The sequence below is a fragment of the Coturnix japonica genome, chromosome 1 (assembly GCF_001577835.2).
Source record: "Coturnix japonica isolate 7356 chromosome 1, Coturnix japonica 2.1, whole genome shotgun sequence".
NCBI classification, from domain to species: Eukaryota; Metazoa; Chordata; class Aves; order Galliformes; family Phasianidae; genus Coturnix; species Coturnix japonica.
This window is the reverse complement of record NC_029516.1, coordinates 71584061-71600718: the sequence shown is the minus strand read 5'-3', so window position 1 is coordinate 71600718 and position 16658 is coordinate 71584061. Positions and strand designations below refer to the sequence as shown.

Here is a 16658-nt window from a genome sequence, read left to right as displayed (position 1 = left end):
TCCCCTCAGACAACTAAGATCTCTCTTACCGAGCTCCTCCATCTAACAGAAGCCTCCAAGTGGCAGAAGCAGAGGGAGCACCTCAAACAAGGAGAGACTTTCTGTAAGCAGATTGATCTTCCCAGCCTTATACTAACCTGATGTTTCTGCAGCTCCTGAACATATCTAGCTAGCTCCTCCTCAGTCAAGTCTTGACCAGGTTGCTGTCTGTGAGCAGTCATCTTCTCATTCTTCCCTGCAAATAGCAATGGAGTTCAGTTTTATCACAAATGGGGGATGCAGATTTCATGGACAGAACCATAGAAAACAGAAAGAAGCAGACCGGCAGGAGTATGTCTCAGGCCATAGCACACCTCAAGCTTAATGAGGCTTTGCATGGTCTGGCCAGGTCTTTGAAAGAAAATAGGTGTGTGGCTGCCTTGGACTTCAGAACCTGGGCTTCCAGACTGTCCCCCTATTGACCTACACTATGATAACAATGTGATAAGAAAGAGGCTGCACTCTGCTCTCCTCCCCTGTTATTTAAAAAGTAGCACCTATAATAAACTCAAACATTTTGGCTTCTTGAAGGGAATACATAGAAAGAAGCTCAGTGCTATGCAAGTAGAGTGGTGCCTAATGAAGAGGTAACTTTGCTTAGTGGAGATGCATCTTGCTGGTGTATCTGATCTGATTCTTTGGTTTAATTATCTGTCTAACAATAACCTCTGGACCTTCTACTACTCTGACACGGGCAGAAAGTGGAAGAATTGCTGTTCTACTGTGTGCTTCAGCCATGGATGCAGTGAGTCAGGTAGGCATCAACACTGGGTTGCAGCTTTGAAGATTGTTTCTGGGCAGGCAGCAAAAAGAGTCTCTCATTTGATTGCTTAACCACTCACAGCTCCACAGGCAACTCTATGAAGTATAACAGTTATCTTTTCTGAGGTGAATTCCTGCTGCAGTAGCCAAGTCCAAGCTGAGGGAATCCCAAAGCTTTGCACTGCAGACTGACAGACATGAAAGAAACACTGCACACACAAACCTGTTGCTGTTTCCCTCTCTCCCCCTCTGCCCAAGCTACAGGACTCTGGCTGGCTATAGATCCGAAGGTGCTGCTGACAGCTCCTGCTCAGCACTGAAAACAAAGCTCATGCTGAACTCTGGTTTCTGGCGAAGAAGGCCAGAAAAATGCAGCACAGTGCTGAGATGGTGAACTTTACTGTGTATTTTTAAAAACAGCCCTCCAGGGGAAGAACAGATAGACCAGCAACCCTGCCTCACTATGAACACTGCCTCCCTTCATCTATGTCGCCTTTGTTCTGCTTTACAGTTCTTAATGCAAGAAGCTAAAGCACTTTGCTGCCAGCAGTGGATTAAGTCTCATTTAGGTACTCCTCGGGCAGGATTCCTGTTTTACAGATACTATAAATATAAATACATATAGAATACAAGTGTCCAGCTCACACCCACATGTAAGGTAACAGACAGGGACCTATTTGGCTTGTGTTTGCCCTGAGCCAGCAGGATGCAAAGCAGCTCTGCTTTGGAATATCCATTGCTGAATTTTCATATTAAACTCAACCTACAAAACCCAGCACCATTGTTCCCAATTCAGTTACACACTTTCTGATCTCTAGAACAGAACCAACTTGGGCCTGGCCATCTTGGAGCGAGAACCCACCAACAGAGAAGGTAATAAAGAACATGAGCAAGCCCCTCAAAAACTAGAAAATAAAACTCCTTTTGCACAAAACCAAATACTCTGGAGAGCATACAGACCTTCACACGTCATTGCAGTGCACACCCAGTTTCCACAGGCACAGACACAGCGGTTGCACTCCACCTGGGTCTCTGCTCCATCCTCATAGGTCTCGTCTTCCAGGGCACACTCTAGAAAGGCACAGAACAGGGACAATAGTTACAACAGTAACCCTACAGATTCAGGAGATAATTTGAGAGAAGAGGTACAATCTCACTCTCAAAGAGAAGTTGGGGTTATGCCTTTGGAAGAGGCCACCAGTCCACCAAAGGTTTCAGGTGGACCACTAGGACAGAAATATTCACGTTGAATTTGGTGTGTGAAATTAGCTCCAAAATAATTATTAGGGAAAGTCATGCGCTTTGCTTTGTTTCTTCAAAAGCACACAAGTCAAGTTCTCGGTCCCAAATGAGATCTTGATACTGGGTTTACTTAACTGTCCTGATCTGCTATACACAGAAGAGAACACCCAAAGTGAAAGTTTTGGTTACTCTGAAACAAATCCAACATGGGAGGAGCTGGGGAAGGGGTGTATGTGTTTGCTGTAGCCCTGAGAAAGAAAGGAAAAAGGAAAAGCTTTCTCATTTTAGCTCACATTTCTTCTCTGTTATAAAACCATACAACCATAACCCTCAAAGCACTTAATTGTGGTGGTTCAGTGAAAACCATGCCCTCAGAGACAGAAATGTCATCTCTGGCTTCCTACTAAATATCCCCTAGGAAGCACGGGTTGGTGTCACTGTAGTGGATGTAAATCCAGCACCTTTGGACCAGCAGGTGAAAACACCCCCTGAGGAGATGATTAGATGAATGGCTTGGCATGCCTGGTCAGCAGAACGCTAAGCTGCTTCCACGTAACACTGAGCAGGATTTGGAAGGATAGCGAACTTTGAGACGCTCATCAGGGAGGGTTTCTGTGTGAAAGGCAGAGCATAGCAGGACTTTGTTCTGGTCCAACTCTTGTAAGTTATCCAGACATTAACTCTTCAAATGATTTATATCTGTGCTGTTAAATACAGGCCTTGACGATCAAAGCATACCTTATCCATTTGACCTACGTCCCTGCTTCTAAAATACAAACCTTTTTAATCACATGAGCTCTGGGAGCTCTGCAACAAGAACAGCAGTACGTTTGACAACATAGGGATGGGAGAACAAGGGGTGCTGTGAGATAGCAGGCAGGGCACATATCAACATTAACTCTGGGAATGGGAATGTTCCCTTAACAGGAACCCACTAGTTCCCCAATACAAGTGAGGAATTCCTACTTTTCTCTGGCGGGTTGAAGGATGGGCTGAGGCACTTGAGAAATTCATTGAAGCTGAGCTTCCAGTCACTATTTTCATCTGACAGCTCGATGAGGGCATCTACACAGAGTCCCCTGAAAGGAAACACAGAGGCATGTTCCGCACAGGGCTGTACCAAGTCATTCCTTCCTCTACTGGCTTCAGAGTACAGATGAGTTAAACTAGTAACAACTAGGAAGGTTCTGAGATGCCAGGAACAAATGTCTTCTGTAAGAAAACCTCCCTGATGTAAACAGAAGAAAAACAGACGCCATTCTCCTGGCTGGAGGAAGGCTGAGGTGTGCAGGGGTTGGTATTCAGAACAAATCAGGCAGCAGGAATAGCACCCTGCTGACACCTACACGCTGTCACACAAGTACAGATGCAAACACACTTCAACCACAAGCAGTCATCGTCTTGCACACAGGGGCACAGAAAAAGGGAAACCTTTTAAGCTATGATTTCATGTGATGGCTGCACCAGTTCTAATTACAGGCTCCCCATGAGCTGTGTTCTCCCACCATCTTCCTGGCACTGGATCTAGCTATTGAGTAAGAGGCAAGCATGGTGCACTGGAAAGCTAAATCACTAGGAAACAAACAAGACAAATTTTCTGTCATCCAGCTTAACCTCCTGGCTACAAAACTATTAGATACAATGCAAAAGAGAGTTGGAATGTATGACCCAACCTGAAGGCTAAGGGTGGGACTGCTCCTTTTGGTGGCATTCGTGTCTAAGTGAGAAGCCCTTTCACACACAGTTACGTTTGCTGGTTCTGTTTTTCTAACTGCTATTTTCCATGGCTGTTTTTTTCATCCCCCCACTTTGTACAACATCTGGTTCCTCTCCTTCTGGCATCCTGCCCACTGCCCACCTGAGCAGCTTGTTGGTCTCCTGGTCCACGTAGGTTGTGATGTTGACAGCAGTCTCGTTCTGCTCCACAAACTTCAGGAATTCAGTGGAGTCCAGGCGAGAATCGCCATCATCAAAGTTCTGTAGGGAAAGATGAGAAGACGTGAGAGGGTCTCATCTGCCAACTCAATGTACCCCTTCCTTATTGCTTTTCCACAGGTAATTAGCATTTCTGAAGCACTAATGAAGCAGGTTGTATCATCCCTGTTTTTCACAAAGAACAGAGGCTTAGAGAAAAACAACATATCCACACTAGCATCAGAACTGGGAGACCTGGCTCTAGCTTCCTGCTCGCTGGTAAGCTACACTCCTGTTGCTTGATTTATGGCTCTAACCCCATTCCTTCTCTTTGTTCCAGCCAGCTCACAGCTTTCTTATATACCTCCTGCTTTAAAGCAGACCAGTTGTGCTCAAGAAGGTGTCAGCTTTCCAACATGTGTAAATCCAAAGCTGTGTATGGACTGTGACAGTGACAAAAGGGAAAATCACAGGAAGCAATTTTCTGCTGATCCCCAAGAAGGAACAATTTAATGCAACAGCTAAACACCTTGCCACCAGCTTCACAGGGTCCCGACAGGACTCCTGGCACTGACAAGCAGGATTTTTAGCCCCAATGTCCTGGCTGTACTCCCACTGCAGTAATTGTATTCTGCCTCCCCATTTGGAGATGTCATATCAGAGCGCAGGGCACGCAGCAGGAACTGCTGGGCCCCCTCAGAGACAGCTGCATTGCAGTGAAGGGAAAATGAATCCTGCAGGCAGATTGCTGCACAAGATGCTGGTCAGCCTCTGCCGTGTGACTCAGGGCAGGTCACTGTGCCTCCCTGAGCAAGGCTTCCAGGAATGCTCAAATGCTGCCTGCTGCTATCTCTGGTTCAGAAGTATGCAGGGCTAGGAAAATATCTGCCTGTGCTGTAGCCTGTGTAAAAATGCCTCGCTAATACATTTCAGCTTCTACGAGATGTCGAAGTCTTTCTCCCTATTTCTTTTGAAAGTGGCCACAGCTCTCTTGACCCAAACTGGGGTAAGCTAGTTTTCTTGGCTTTCAAGAGAACAGTATGCATTTACCTGATCCCCAAGAGACATGCTAAAACACAGCAGCTTCTCAATATTGGTCTAATCTCTAATGCAGGGTTCTTCAAGGTCTGCCTAGTGTTTGACCCACATCCCAGTGACTCACACAAGGCACGCTTCCAGAAGGGAGAGAGCTACACGCCACATCTGCAAGCTCCTCTGGTCAAGGAGAAAAGGGAAAACTTTCCCCTCCTCCTAGCCTCCAGCGTTTACTGCCTGCTCGTGTTTAGACAAACCCTGTGGCCTGAGCAGGTCCCCTGTGATAGAGGCTGGGGACAGCACGTGTGTGAGGGCATGCCAGGGTGCTGGCAGACACCCGCAGGGTTCCTGAAGCAGTGGTTTCAAGTGAGTTTCCACAGAAGAGGTAGAATTAATGGCTACAAAGGTGGAGATGCTCTCCGTAGTGCGGGGACTGGCTCCTCTACCTCACCAGGGGGTGCCATTGCCATGGCAAATTTGCTTGCAGCGTTAACTCCTGTCAGGCACCATTAATCTCTTACTGTCAACAGCTTATGATTTAAACACTCTCCCCCTTTCCCCACCTGCTCCTCCAGCTCCATCTTGAATGCTTTGAAGTCTTTATCAGGAGCCGGGTGTGAGGGGGAGGGAGGCAGCAGGACATGCGGCAGGAGCATGGCAGAAGCGTGTGATCTATGGGTTATAAAAGGGGTGGGGATAGGGTGAGGTTGGCAGGGAAGCATTATTGCAGGGGGGTCACAGGCAGTTCCATCTCCCTGCAGAGCAACAGGAAACCACCAGCTCTCTGCCACAAGTGGGCCATGCTCCACACAGGCACATATTCCACCAAGCACCCCCTGTTTCCACCTCAACATGGCCTCGGGGCTGTCAGGAACAAAGGATCAGTAGCTCTGCCACAGCTCCCTGCTCCTTGTATCTGTATTGCTCATCTATCTTTCCTCTTCTGTCAGTCCTTTGCCTTCTAAGACCAGTTCTTTTCTCCCCTACCATGGAATACTGGGACTATCCACGATCTTTTTCTTGAGACACATCAAACAGGAGACAGAGATGCCCCAGGGCATATGCAAGTGGTTCTGTCAGTAGCTGCTGCAGACAGCACACCGAAGGACACAGCAGGCCTCTCTGACTCCTGTCTCATCAGGAGCATCTCAATACTGCAGCTTCTTTCATGGCAGCACTGCTGCTTACAGTGACAGGTCAAGAAGCAGCCGGCTCCACTTGCCTTGAAGTACTTGTCCAGGACTTCACTGTAGTTGCTGCCCTTGGAAAACCAGCCGTCTGGGATAATTTCTGCTTCCAGCCACTGGATGACACGGTGACGAAGCTCGTCCCTGTCCGACTGGTAACAGACAACTGTCGGGAGAGAAAGCAAGGATAAGAGGAACAATGTTGGCAGGGAGACCACAGAGAGCTTACCAGAAATAAAAGCCAAGCAGACAGTCCTGATGGCAGTCTGCAGGCCCCTTGGAGATGATCCATGGCCAGATCAAAGCAGGGCTGCCACGTGCTGAACGGTGGATGGGCTGTGGGTGACACCATGTGGCAAGGCCCGAAAACGACACTCCTGCCAAACTGCCTTCCAGTCCCTGATGCCTGAGGTAAGGGGAGCCGAGGGCCAGCTGACTCATCTCAGACTGAGGGACCAGCTCTGATCAGTGTCCCTGGGTTTTTCAATTCCAAGCACACAGCTATGAGCCCTCAGGTACCAAAACCCCCTTCTTCTCCAACACTGAAGACCAGACTGAGTGAGCCTTCCCCTATGCTCTTCCCAAAACCTGAATTTTAAGGCCTAACATCTCAGGAGGTTTTGTTTCTTCACAGTCCTGGCTTGTCCACTGTAAATCACAAGGGGTCAAGTTGTGCTTTTTCTCAAAGCTCTCTAGTCACAGGTATCATTTTGTATGCTAGTTACAAACGTGGTATTTAGAAGCAAAACTGAAAGATCATTCAGCTTATTTGCATTGTCACACCTGTCCAGAGGTCAATGAAGAGACAAGGGGGAATCTCTGTGCGCTTGTGCCACTTACACACAGTTCCCAGTTCTCTTCCCAAATACACACAGATTTCAACCAGAGACAAGGAGATGGCTTCTTACCTGGACTTGCAGCTGGATTCTCAGACTTCTTCTCTGTTAAAGGAAAGATAGAAGAGGACATTTCTGATTCAACATGAAGAAATATGAACTTCCTTCTATCCTGGCTGCCATTTGGGCAAGAGCAGAGGAACATGGGAGCTCTTGGAAACACGAGGACCACAGAGATTATGAAGGGACTGGAGCAACTGCTGTATGAGGGGAGGAAGGCTGCAACTGCTCAGCATGGAGAAGGCTCGGGAGAGACCTCACCAATTCGTATCCCTCTACACAAAATACCCAGCATACAGCTGGACAAAGGCGTAATGTGATGGGTGAGCACTTGTTTGACAGGTTGCCTTGCCTTGTTATCATACAGGGCCCTCAGCTCTCTACCTTTTAGAGTAGCTGATCCTTGCTGCTCCCTGACACAGGGTTACCTTTACAGTGGCCATCGTAATCCACTTGGATCTTGGAGCCAGTGAGGCAGGCATCTCGGTGCAGCTCACAATGGTTCAGGTACGTCTTGCCATTGCTACCACACACAGGCCTCTTGTGAGGTTTGCATTTCTGTGAGAAAGCCAGAGATGAGAGCTTTTACTGCCCCTCAGAGGCAGCAATAAGGAGCAGGCACATACCAGGTTCAGCCCAGCCCAAAAACCTTTCAAACCCTCCCACTGCATCCCCAAGAAAAGCCACATGGATAAGACTGTACATGTAGATTCAAAGGCTTCTCTGCATCCCATTCCCAGTCAGCAACACCACAGCAGGAGCATCTCAGAAGCAGAGCACAGCAAAAAAAATCAAAACTTGGTGTAAACACTGAATGCAGTCCTACAGCTGCAGCTCTATGTGCAGTGAATGTGTCCGTCCCAAGGTGTGTGCTTCTGCTTGCTCAGCTCTGTTACAGCTCTCTACAGGCTTTGCTCCACATTTCAGCCTCTGGATTTAGCCCTTGTTGCCAGCCAGCAGCAGACAGCTCAACCTACAGCAGAGTGAGAGCTCACCAGTGCCACCAAGCAAGGTGCAAGCTTCTTTCTCCTGCCTCATTTTGCCTGGCCAAGCCTGTCCTGACAGCAGTCTCCCTGCTTGCTAAGGGACCAATTCTGTTCCCATAGCTCAGGCTGGCTGTGTCTGAGCTATGGGCTGGGAGGGAGGGAGGAGCAGAGAGCGCATTCCCAGGAGCCAGGCAGGAGCCATTTGAAAGCATGGAGCAGAGCAGGGAGACCCTGTCTTCACAGCTGGGCAAGGCTTTTCTAATCATCTCCAGCTCCCTGCTGGAGGAAACTATTCATGCTCACAGCACTCCACCACAATTATGTCCATTTTACAAAAGCTGATTTTTTAGTAGGGTGCTTGTAACCTCCTCAAACAAGCCTCCAGGGAGGGAAAGCTGTCTTGGAGCTTGCTGACTCTCCTTCAGTGCCCTCCACAGCCAGCTGGATATCAATACCCCACTAGGCTCTCCCAACAAAAGACCTCCAGCCAAGTCTGCCATGCCTGTTAAAGGCTGTGGGAGCAGCACAGCTGCAAGTCCCAGACAATGTACACGCTGCAGGGCTCTTCCCTCACACCATGCAGTGAAAGGCCCCGCTGTTTGAAGAGCTGCTGTGAATTTGCAGCTGCTCCAAACCAGCCTTTGTGATGCCCCCCCAGTGACTGAAGTGCAGCCCAAGGGCTGGGAGGTGTAGGAGCTGTTCTGTCCCCATACCTCAATGCAGAGGCAGGTCGGCTCTCCCTTCTCCGTCACCGCACATTCCCGCCCAGCTCCACAGAAAACATTGGCACAGATTTTGGATTTGCTCCTTGGCTCTTCCTGCAAGGCATAAAAAAAGAGACAAGGAATACATCGAGTCACCCAAACCAACAGCAGCAGCCCTCAATGCAGCTGTAAGATATAATACACATAGCTCCTATGCTGGAGCACACAGCGCCAAGCCGGTAAGGCACAGATGACAGAGCAGGACAGACATGATGGTTGGAAGATGGACAGCTCAGACAATAAGCAGGGGCAGAAACAGGAATAAAAACAGAAACAGCAATAGAGCTGTTTCTGAGCAATAAAGGCTTTCCTCAAGGTCGTTCCTGGAAAATCACCTAGGAGAACTGGAGTGAACATGAGCAAAAGAGCAGGTAGCACAAAAGGCAGGAGTAATGCCTTCGAGGCAAGGACTGCTGCTTTCCAATTTTCTCCATGGTGGCCAGGCAGCAGAAATGTCTTTGCTTGAGACATTTAAGAAGGTGAACATGACCCTGGAGAAAGGTGTGATACCAAATAGAAGGAAGAAATTGCCATCGGGCACCAGATATTGCCCCTGACACAAAAGAACAACACAGATCTGCACAGCCCATTATCTTGCCTGCACTAGTCAAATAACACCATTTCCTTTCACCAGTCTAAGGTCTCTTCTTACTTAGACTCTTAAAGGAGAAGATGGTTCCAGGGGTTCTGACTTGGAGACTGGGATTTTAATCCATGCTTTGCCGTTCATTTCTTTCGTGACTCTTATTTCATCCCACCTAGAAGCGTCCAGTTCAGGGCTGCCATCTACCTCCCACAACAGTTTGGCATCAGAGTCAGAAATCTGAGGAATGTAAAATAAGCAACGAGACAGCTTGACCACATCTGCCCTCTAATACACAAAGACTTTTCCCCTTCCCATCTGAGAATCATCCTTTACCTCTGCTCACTGTGTTATCTTCATACCTCCAACATATACCTTTGCAAATAGATGATGGAAAAGGGAGCAGAATCTCTCTCTCCAACCACACCATGCTGGCTTTCTATAAAGCTCCCCTTGCTGGAGCCGTAAGAGCCCAGACAGTGAGGGTAAAGGACAAGAGGAGCGGGCACAGAGTGAGGGCACTTCATCAGGAGCAAAAAGCTTTTCTGCTATCAGCAGCCACAGCTCCTGACTGCCAAGACCTCTCTCCTTGCTGTTGTGGGGCTGCAGGGAGAAACATGATGTGTTGCAGAAATCAATGAGAGCCAAGTGTTGAGAAAAAACTTGGTTTGCACATTCCATCCCATTACCCAAGCGTGCTCTGGGCTAAACAGCTTTTGCAGAGGTGCTGGGAGAGTAGGTGCCATGTACACTGAGGGGAACACAGAGCACAGGGTCTGTCACCTGAAGCCATTTGTGCTTCTAGCTCTGGAAGCACATTTCTCCCAACTGCTCGCATTTGGGACTAACGAGCAAACCTGACCTAATTCCTGCGGCATCCCTTGGCTCTCTAACACTCTGGTGTGACAGGGCGGAAATCTGGCAGCAGCATAAACGGAACAGATTAGAAGGAAACAAGCAAGCATCCCCAGCATTAGGATGGCCATGAACAAGCAGTCCAATAAGCACTGACATTTCTCTTTCTTAGGGCTATTGCTTCAGGGCATCTACAGAGCTCTGGAAGAAACCCTGCACAAACTACCTTTAAGTCTCACTTGGAAGGTTTGTTTTCAATCATCAGAGATAATCTCAGTGCATGGGTTTTGAACCATGCTGTATCACACCACACTGAACGTACCCCCACAGGCAGCATTACTGTTAGGATAGTGGAGGGCTGCAGAGTGATCTGTATGCCCTGCTCTGGAAGGAAATCTGCCATCAAGCTGCAGAAGCTCTGTACTACCTGGCCCCAAAGCGACACCATCTGCATCCATCTCCCTGACTTCCAGGAGGCCTTGGTTCCTTCCCTGCAGCTCAGAGCAGCACAGGTGTCCATGGGCAGCTCAGAAGGCCTGAAAACAGGCAATCCCCAAAGCAATCAGGCAAAGAAGAAAGGAGAAGATGTCAAGTTTGTAAGACAGAGCCCAGGCCAATGCTGCATTCCTCAGGGGACTACAACCAGACACACGTTCCCAACACTGACAACAAACTATTGAAAAGGTGTCAGCATGAGCTCTGCACTGGATGCAAAGGGGCCCAGAGCCATTACACTTTCAGGCACCCTGCTCCTCCTCCTCCCTGCGGTTCTGAAGCCCTTCTGTGAGGAGCAGAACTAAGGAAGCCCAGCCTTTAGCAGCTCTCTGCACAGCCCATCTGTCAGCCAGCACAGGGTAGCTCATGAACTCCTTCCTCGGGGGCTGATCCATGGGTTCCTCTCATTAAGCTGGTCACCCAGAGCCACAGGAACAGCTGAGTCCTGTCATCTCAGAGGTTTCAACCACTCCATCAGTGGAGGCGGAAACTGGCTGATGGATTGGAGAGCCACTGGAGGTGAGGGGCAGGCGGGCACTGACAGCAGCCCAGCATCACTCTGCCTCCTGGGGGATCTGGGAGAAAAGCAATTCCTCTGCAGTTTCACTAATGGGAAACAAGCAGGACTGCATACATTTCCACCCACGTCCACATGAGCAGACAGAAGCCAGTAAGGAGAGGAAGGCAGGAACTGCAGAAAGGAGTAACCTAATAAAGAGGACAAAGTCATCTGCCAAACAGCTGATTTCCCTTCCAGCGAGATGCCGCTAGCTAGCAGCAGCAGCCAGGCACACCTCTCACAGGGATTCCTCCGTACAAGGGCTGTTTTCCCTTTTAAGCTGTAAGGAATGTCTGCGCTCTGGCCCCTACAACCTCTTATTTTCCATCACAAGGCAATGACCGGTGAGGCCCCATAAGGGGAACAATGACACAGGAGTCTGGGAAAGAGGAAATCTCTGTCACAAACAAGTCTGGAAAATGGCTGCTGGAAGGCAGGGAGGCTGTGCCTGGCATCGCTCTTGCTGTAGCAGCCTCGCTCCGCTGCTCATCCTAAAAACCCCTTTGCAGTCACTGCCTTGAACGCAGAACAGGCCAAAACCACGCTGCCTCACAGCACTCCTCCCTCTGCCTATCCCCACAGTCCTTCTGGAGCAGGGACCGAATTCCCTGGTGCCTCAGCCCTCGGCCTGCGGCCCCCATATAGTTGAGATTAATGAAATTAATCTGATGGGGGCTGTGAGGTGAGATTGGCATCCTCGTCCTCTCAGGACAGACTGGAAAAGAGAGGACTGCAGGAGGTGATTTGCTGCCTACGGCAGGGGCTCAGCTCCCCTCTCTTCCTGGTCTAGGGCCAGGACCATGCTGCAATGTGACAGACAAGCCACAGTCCCTGCTGAGGCACAGCCCTCCTTCCCAGACCCCAAATGCCTAAGGCCAGGCTATGTTTTGTTACAGCTGGACTTCTGAGAACCACAATTCTCCATCCTGTTTTGCTTAAACCACAAAAGCAAGGCCAGCATTAACTCCTGAAAGTCATCAGGAGGGGACGGCATACAGGACAAGCACCTAGGAGCAGGCAGAGGAAGCCTCTGCTGTCAAGGGAAGGAAGAAGAGGACAAGGAGGAGCTCAGGCTCCTTGGGGCAGGCAGGGATGGCGCATTTGTCCCTGCCTTCCCAACCTAAGCAGCCTCGTAACTCCTCCCGTTAAGAAGCGCAGACCCCATCCTCTACACCCCTCTCCAAGCACACCCAGGCTCAGCAGTAGAAAGAAGCTTTCTCTGCCAGCAGCATTTTCCCAAGGAAAAAGGTGCTTTCCAGTCCTGGCCCATAGAGCTTAGTACCAGAGCCCTAACACACTCTGCCCCATTTTGAGGCGCACTCACACTTCATGGTCCTCCCTCACTACCCAATGTGAGGCTGTTCACACCATATACAATCAACCTCATGCACTCCCTTTAGCCCCTAAGTCTATGGTGGGCTGCAGCTCTTTCACAGGCAGCCCGTCCTTTATCATTCAGCATCTCCATTTCCTCACTCTCAGAGGCTACTGGGATGGTGTACACAGCGATTCATTTCCAAAAAGGACCCAGACCTGCCACATTTCTCAGCTATCACCTTGGCACCAAACAGAGGGAACAGTGAGATGAGCAAGTCAGGATTTACAACCCTATGGCACCTCCTCACCTCTTCCAGTAAGTGGAATCACAAGAGGAACATGGAGAGCTGAAAGCACTGAGGTTTGCTAGCAGCCTTGGGCTTCTTGCAAAAGAGACCTCAGTAGTTTTGTTCCCATCAGTGACACAATGCTCTGATGATCCTCGTTCCCAGCTCCGTGCCTTGATCCTGCTTTACCCAACTCCTGCCACAGCACATTACAAAAAGCAATGGAAACTTCTATGGAATGGAGGGAAGCATTGAGTCAGCCTCTGTGTGGGAAGGAGGTGAGAACAGCATTGGGCACAAGCCAGTTTCACACTTCCCATTTTCTAGCCTTGGTCACGGACTTGCTCAGCTCCTTGCTGATGCAGAGCCACTTTGGGGTGGTTATCAGACTAACAAGGAAATCTGAAAGCAGAAGCAGAGTAAAACAAAGCTGCGAGGATGCAAAAGTTTGGGAAGGCTGGGCCACTATCCTGGAGCCTGCGAAGTTAAACCGCGTCCCTGTAGCCAGAGCGAGCTGAAAGCAAGTCAGCCAAAACTCTGCTGCCTCAGAACCTTCACAGTGCAAACCGGGGTCTCAGGAGGTTAAGAGATGCAAGAAAAAAAAGCTCTCCAGGTTCTTGTAACCTCTGTTTTTACTAGTGAATACCTGACAGCTGGCAGGAGATCACGTACGACTCCTTGTCAGTACTGGAAAGAGGAATGGAAAAAAACAGTGTAAAAATGAAGAAAAAAATCTTTGCTAGAGGAGGAAGGAGGGGAGGGCTGAGCAAGTACATGAGCTGCAGGGAATGGCAGTGCACATGCACTGAGGACAATCCTCCGATTAAGAAGCAAGAGAAGCGATCAACAACTTCCTATAATTCCTAAGGCTGGGTAAAGCTTTTCAGACAGAGGGATAATTCACTGGAAAATGCAATCTGAGGCAAACTGGTACCTAACTGGGGCAACAGTTTCAATCCCCAAACAGCTTCTAAACTATTCTTCCTTTTTTACTTTAAAATGTGTTTCATGAAGTGTTGCACACAGGCTTGAAGGTTAAAGAAAGCAAAACAAAACCACATTTTGCTGCGATGAACTTCTTTTTGTTCGGCCAGCTCTGGTTTCTGTTGAGAATAAAAGAATTTCAACTGATCTGAAATATATATATATATATATTGTTTTGACTCTTTGATTCAGCTAAAGAATTAGAAAAAGTCAATTATTCCCATGGCTTTACTCCTAAAATATCACCGCTCGTTGTCTAAAGCAACTTATTCCTCCTGTTCTTTCATCTCCTTCCATCTGGCCCTCTGTGACACTGTCTGGAAATAAGGAAGAACTGTTGCAGACATCCCTTTCCCCGCTCTCCGCAATCACGGAATCTTTTCCTGTCTAGCTTGGAAGACTTTTGATGCCGATTCCCATGGCTTGACTTTGAAAAAACAAATAGAAAGACAAAGCCGCAGTTCCCTTTGGTGGCTACAATAACCCAAATAGATGCTGCTGTGGGGAAAGCACCCTCTCCTCTGAGTCGCTCCTGCAAAGCAAACAGCGCTGATTTAACGAGGCAGCTCTCAGATATAACTTCACAGGGGAAAATGCCCTCCTCACCTGCTCTGCTCAGCCCCTTTCTGATGCTCAGCACCCTCTCATTGGTCCTGCCCTTTAGAGCCGAGCTGACTATGCCCATCTCAGTCTGGCCGGCAACCCAAGCACTCGCCTGTTCCTTTTTCCACTGCTTTGGAGGCAGTAAGGAGGTTGTGGGGACTTGCTACCAGTCCCTAGGCTAGAGAGGCAGCACCACAAGTGACCCTGAGGCTCGCTGCACTTCCTGGAGCCCCTGGCTCCTAGAAGAGAGATCACTGCCTGAACTGCCTCCAAAACACAAGCTCTTCTCTAGCACTTCTTGAACTCAGCCCAGGATGTTTTGCTTTCTGCCCTGCGGCCTGGCCGGGCTGTGTTTTGGAGATGAAAAGCCGTGAGCATGCACAGCTCCAGCATACATATGCATTCTTGGCTCACTGGCTTTCCTCAAAACCACTGTGGGTGTGTGCTGTGGGGCAGAGCTGCCTGCCTGCCCAGCAAAAGGGCCATGGCTCTGCTGGACAGCATGTTGTGGGAGTGTTCGGGCAGTCCTTTAAACCCTTTTTGTGTTTTGGGTAAGAATTTTGGGGTTTGGGTTTATTTGGTCAAAAGGAAATGTAACAAATCTCCATTGTTTTTCACTTAACAACATGACCCTGGTTCTCTCTAAAAGGTTGAGCTGCTGCCCTCCTAGAACACCCTTCACCTCATTGGGTGACACAGTCCTTGCAAAGCTCCCCATGGGATCACACACATGGCAGAGGCACCTCCTGGATCATCCTCCATCCCCAAGCTGCCAGCGGCCCCTCTGCATATAGCTCTATTTACATGATACCACATAAAGGATGTTAGTTTTTTGCCTTCCTTATACCCATCGAAAGACTGACTTGAAATCCCTCTCACAGCTATGAACTTTCTCCTGATGTTGTCTGACTGTATTCCTAACCAACCCACACCTATTTGCTCACAGACTACTTCTAAGCTTTGACTTAAACAACACATCTCCCTCTTGACATTTCATTCCCCGAACATACCCACTAAGAAGTAGGAAAATACATAGCAGTAACAGACGTCTATCTTAATAAATAATGCTCTTTTATAAAAGCAGTGTGTGTTTCCACTGTTATCAGTAACATCTTCAAAGAAGCAGGGGATAGAGAAATCTTCTGTTGCAATGGGAAACATGAGAGACTGGACAAACTAAGGGTGGAAATGCGCAGTATAACCCCATTTTACGGTCAGAAGAGGGCAACTAAAAGTTTCAAGACAGCATTCATGATTTTTGTTATGACACAAGCTTAGCCAAGATGATCATCAGGAAAATAAAGCCACGTCTGCCAAATTCCAGATTTCTTCCAGAGGGAATCCTTCAGACAACAGGATGTGACACACAAGATTAGGGATGAAGAGAAGCAGAATGGATTTGCCCTTTGGTTACATCCATCCATCTAGGAATGAAGAGAATGACAGCTGCTTGCGGGAGGCAGCTTCAGCTGTGTTTGAACACTTTGAAAGGAACAATTCCTTTTGTGCAGGCACTTGTAAAGCTCTTTTTTCTTCATTGAGATCACACATTCACTCTTCTCTTCTTCCCTCCAAAACTCCTCATCATCTCACTTTCCCAGCTGTGCTGAACATGGTCCCTTCAGGACAAAGGTGAGTTCCATTTTGGGAATGCAGGAGTTGGCAGTTGGCTAATAGAACTGAAAGTCCAGCTTTTGACAGTAAAATGGTTTTGTTATGAAAAAATAATAATACAATTACATTATTTCCCAACACAAATTCCACAGTGTTAAATGCCTGAGCAATGTAGCATTGTCCTTGAAGCTGTGGGTGTAGGAATTTTACACGGGGAGATAGGAAGACAAAAGGAGCTTTCATAGGAGATATGTTTTATTGCACAGATTTCCAGTGCTTCCCAGATATTTTGAACAAGAGACACAGCCCATCTCAGTGCTGGTGTTTATAAACTCATCAGCAATAACTTCAACTGCTAATCAAAAAGTAAGGAGAAAGACTTGAGTTTGGAGTACTACTTAGAGTGAACTTAAAGCAGATAGCTAAGATTCACCAGGTACTTCAATAATCTTCCATGTCTAGGATAATCCTAGCCATTCCATTTGAAGTTCAGTGGGTAAGAGCCATACCCTAAGGCGACTACAAAAGCCACAAAA

General features: G+C 48.3%; 1 protein-coding gene across 1 annotated transcript in view; it reads right to left on the bottom strand.

The window, feature by feature from the left end:
- FSTL1 (follistatin like 1) overlaps positions 1-16658 on the bottom strand; it is a 34544-nt gene that overhangs the window by 2162 nt on the left and 15724 nt on the right. Inside the window, exons 3-10 of the mRNA XM_015874796.2 lie at positions 8775-8879; positions 7504-7633; positions 7088-7120; positions 6215-6345; positions 3902-4020; positions 3010-3122; positions 1762-1872; positions 138-235 (exon numbers count right to left, since the gene is read on the bottom strand). Coding sequence (XP_015730282.1) covers positions 138-235; positions 1762-1872; positions 3010-3122; positions 3902-4020; positions 6215-6345; positions 7088-7120; positions 7504-7633; positions 8775-8879 — 840 coding nt within the window. The remainder of the gene's footprint in view (positions 1-137; positions 236-1761; positions 1873-3009; positions 3123-3901; positions 4021-6214; positions 6346-7087; positions 7121-7503; positions 7634-8774; positions 8880-16658) is intronic.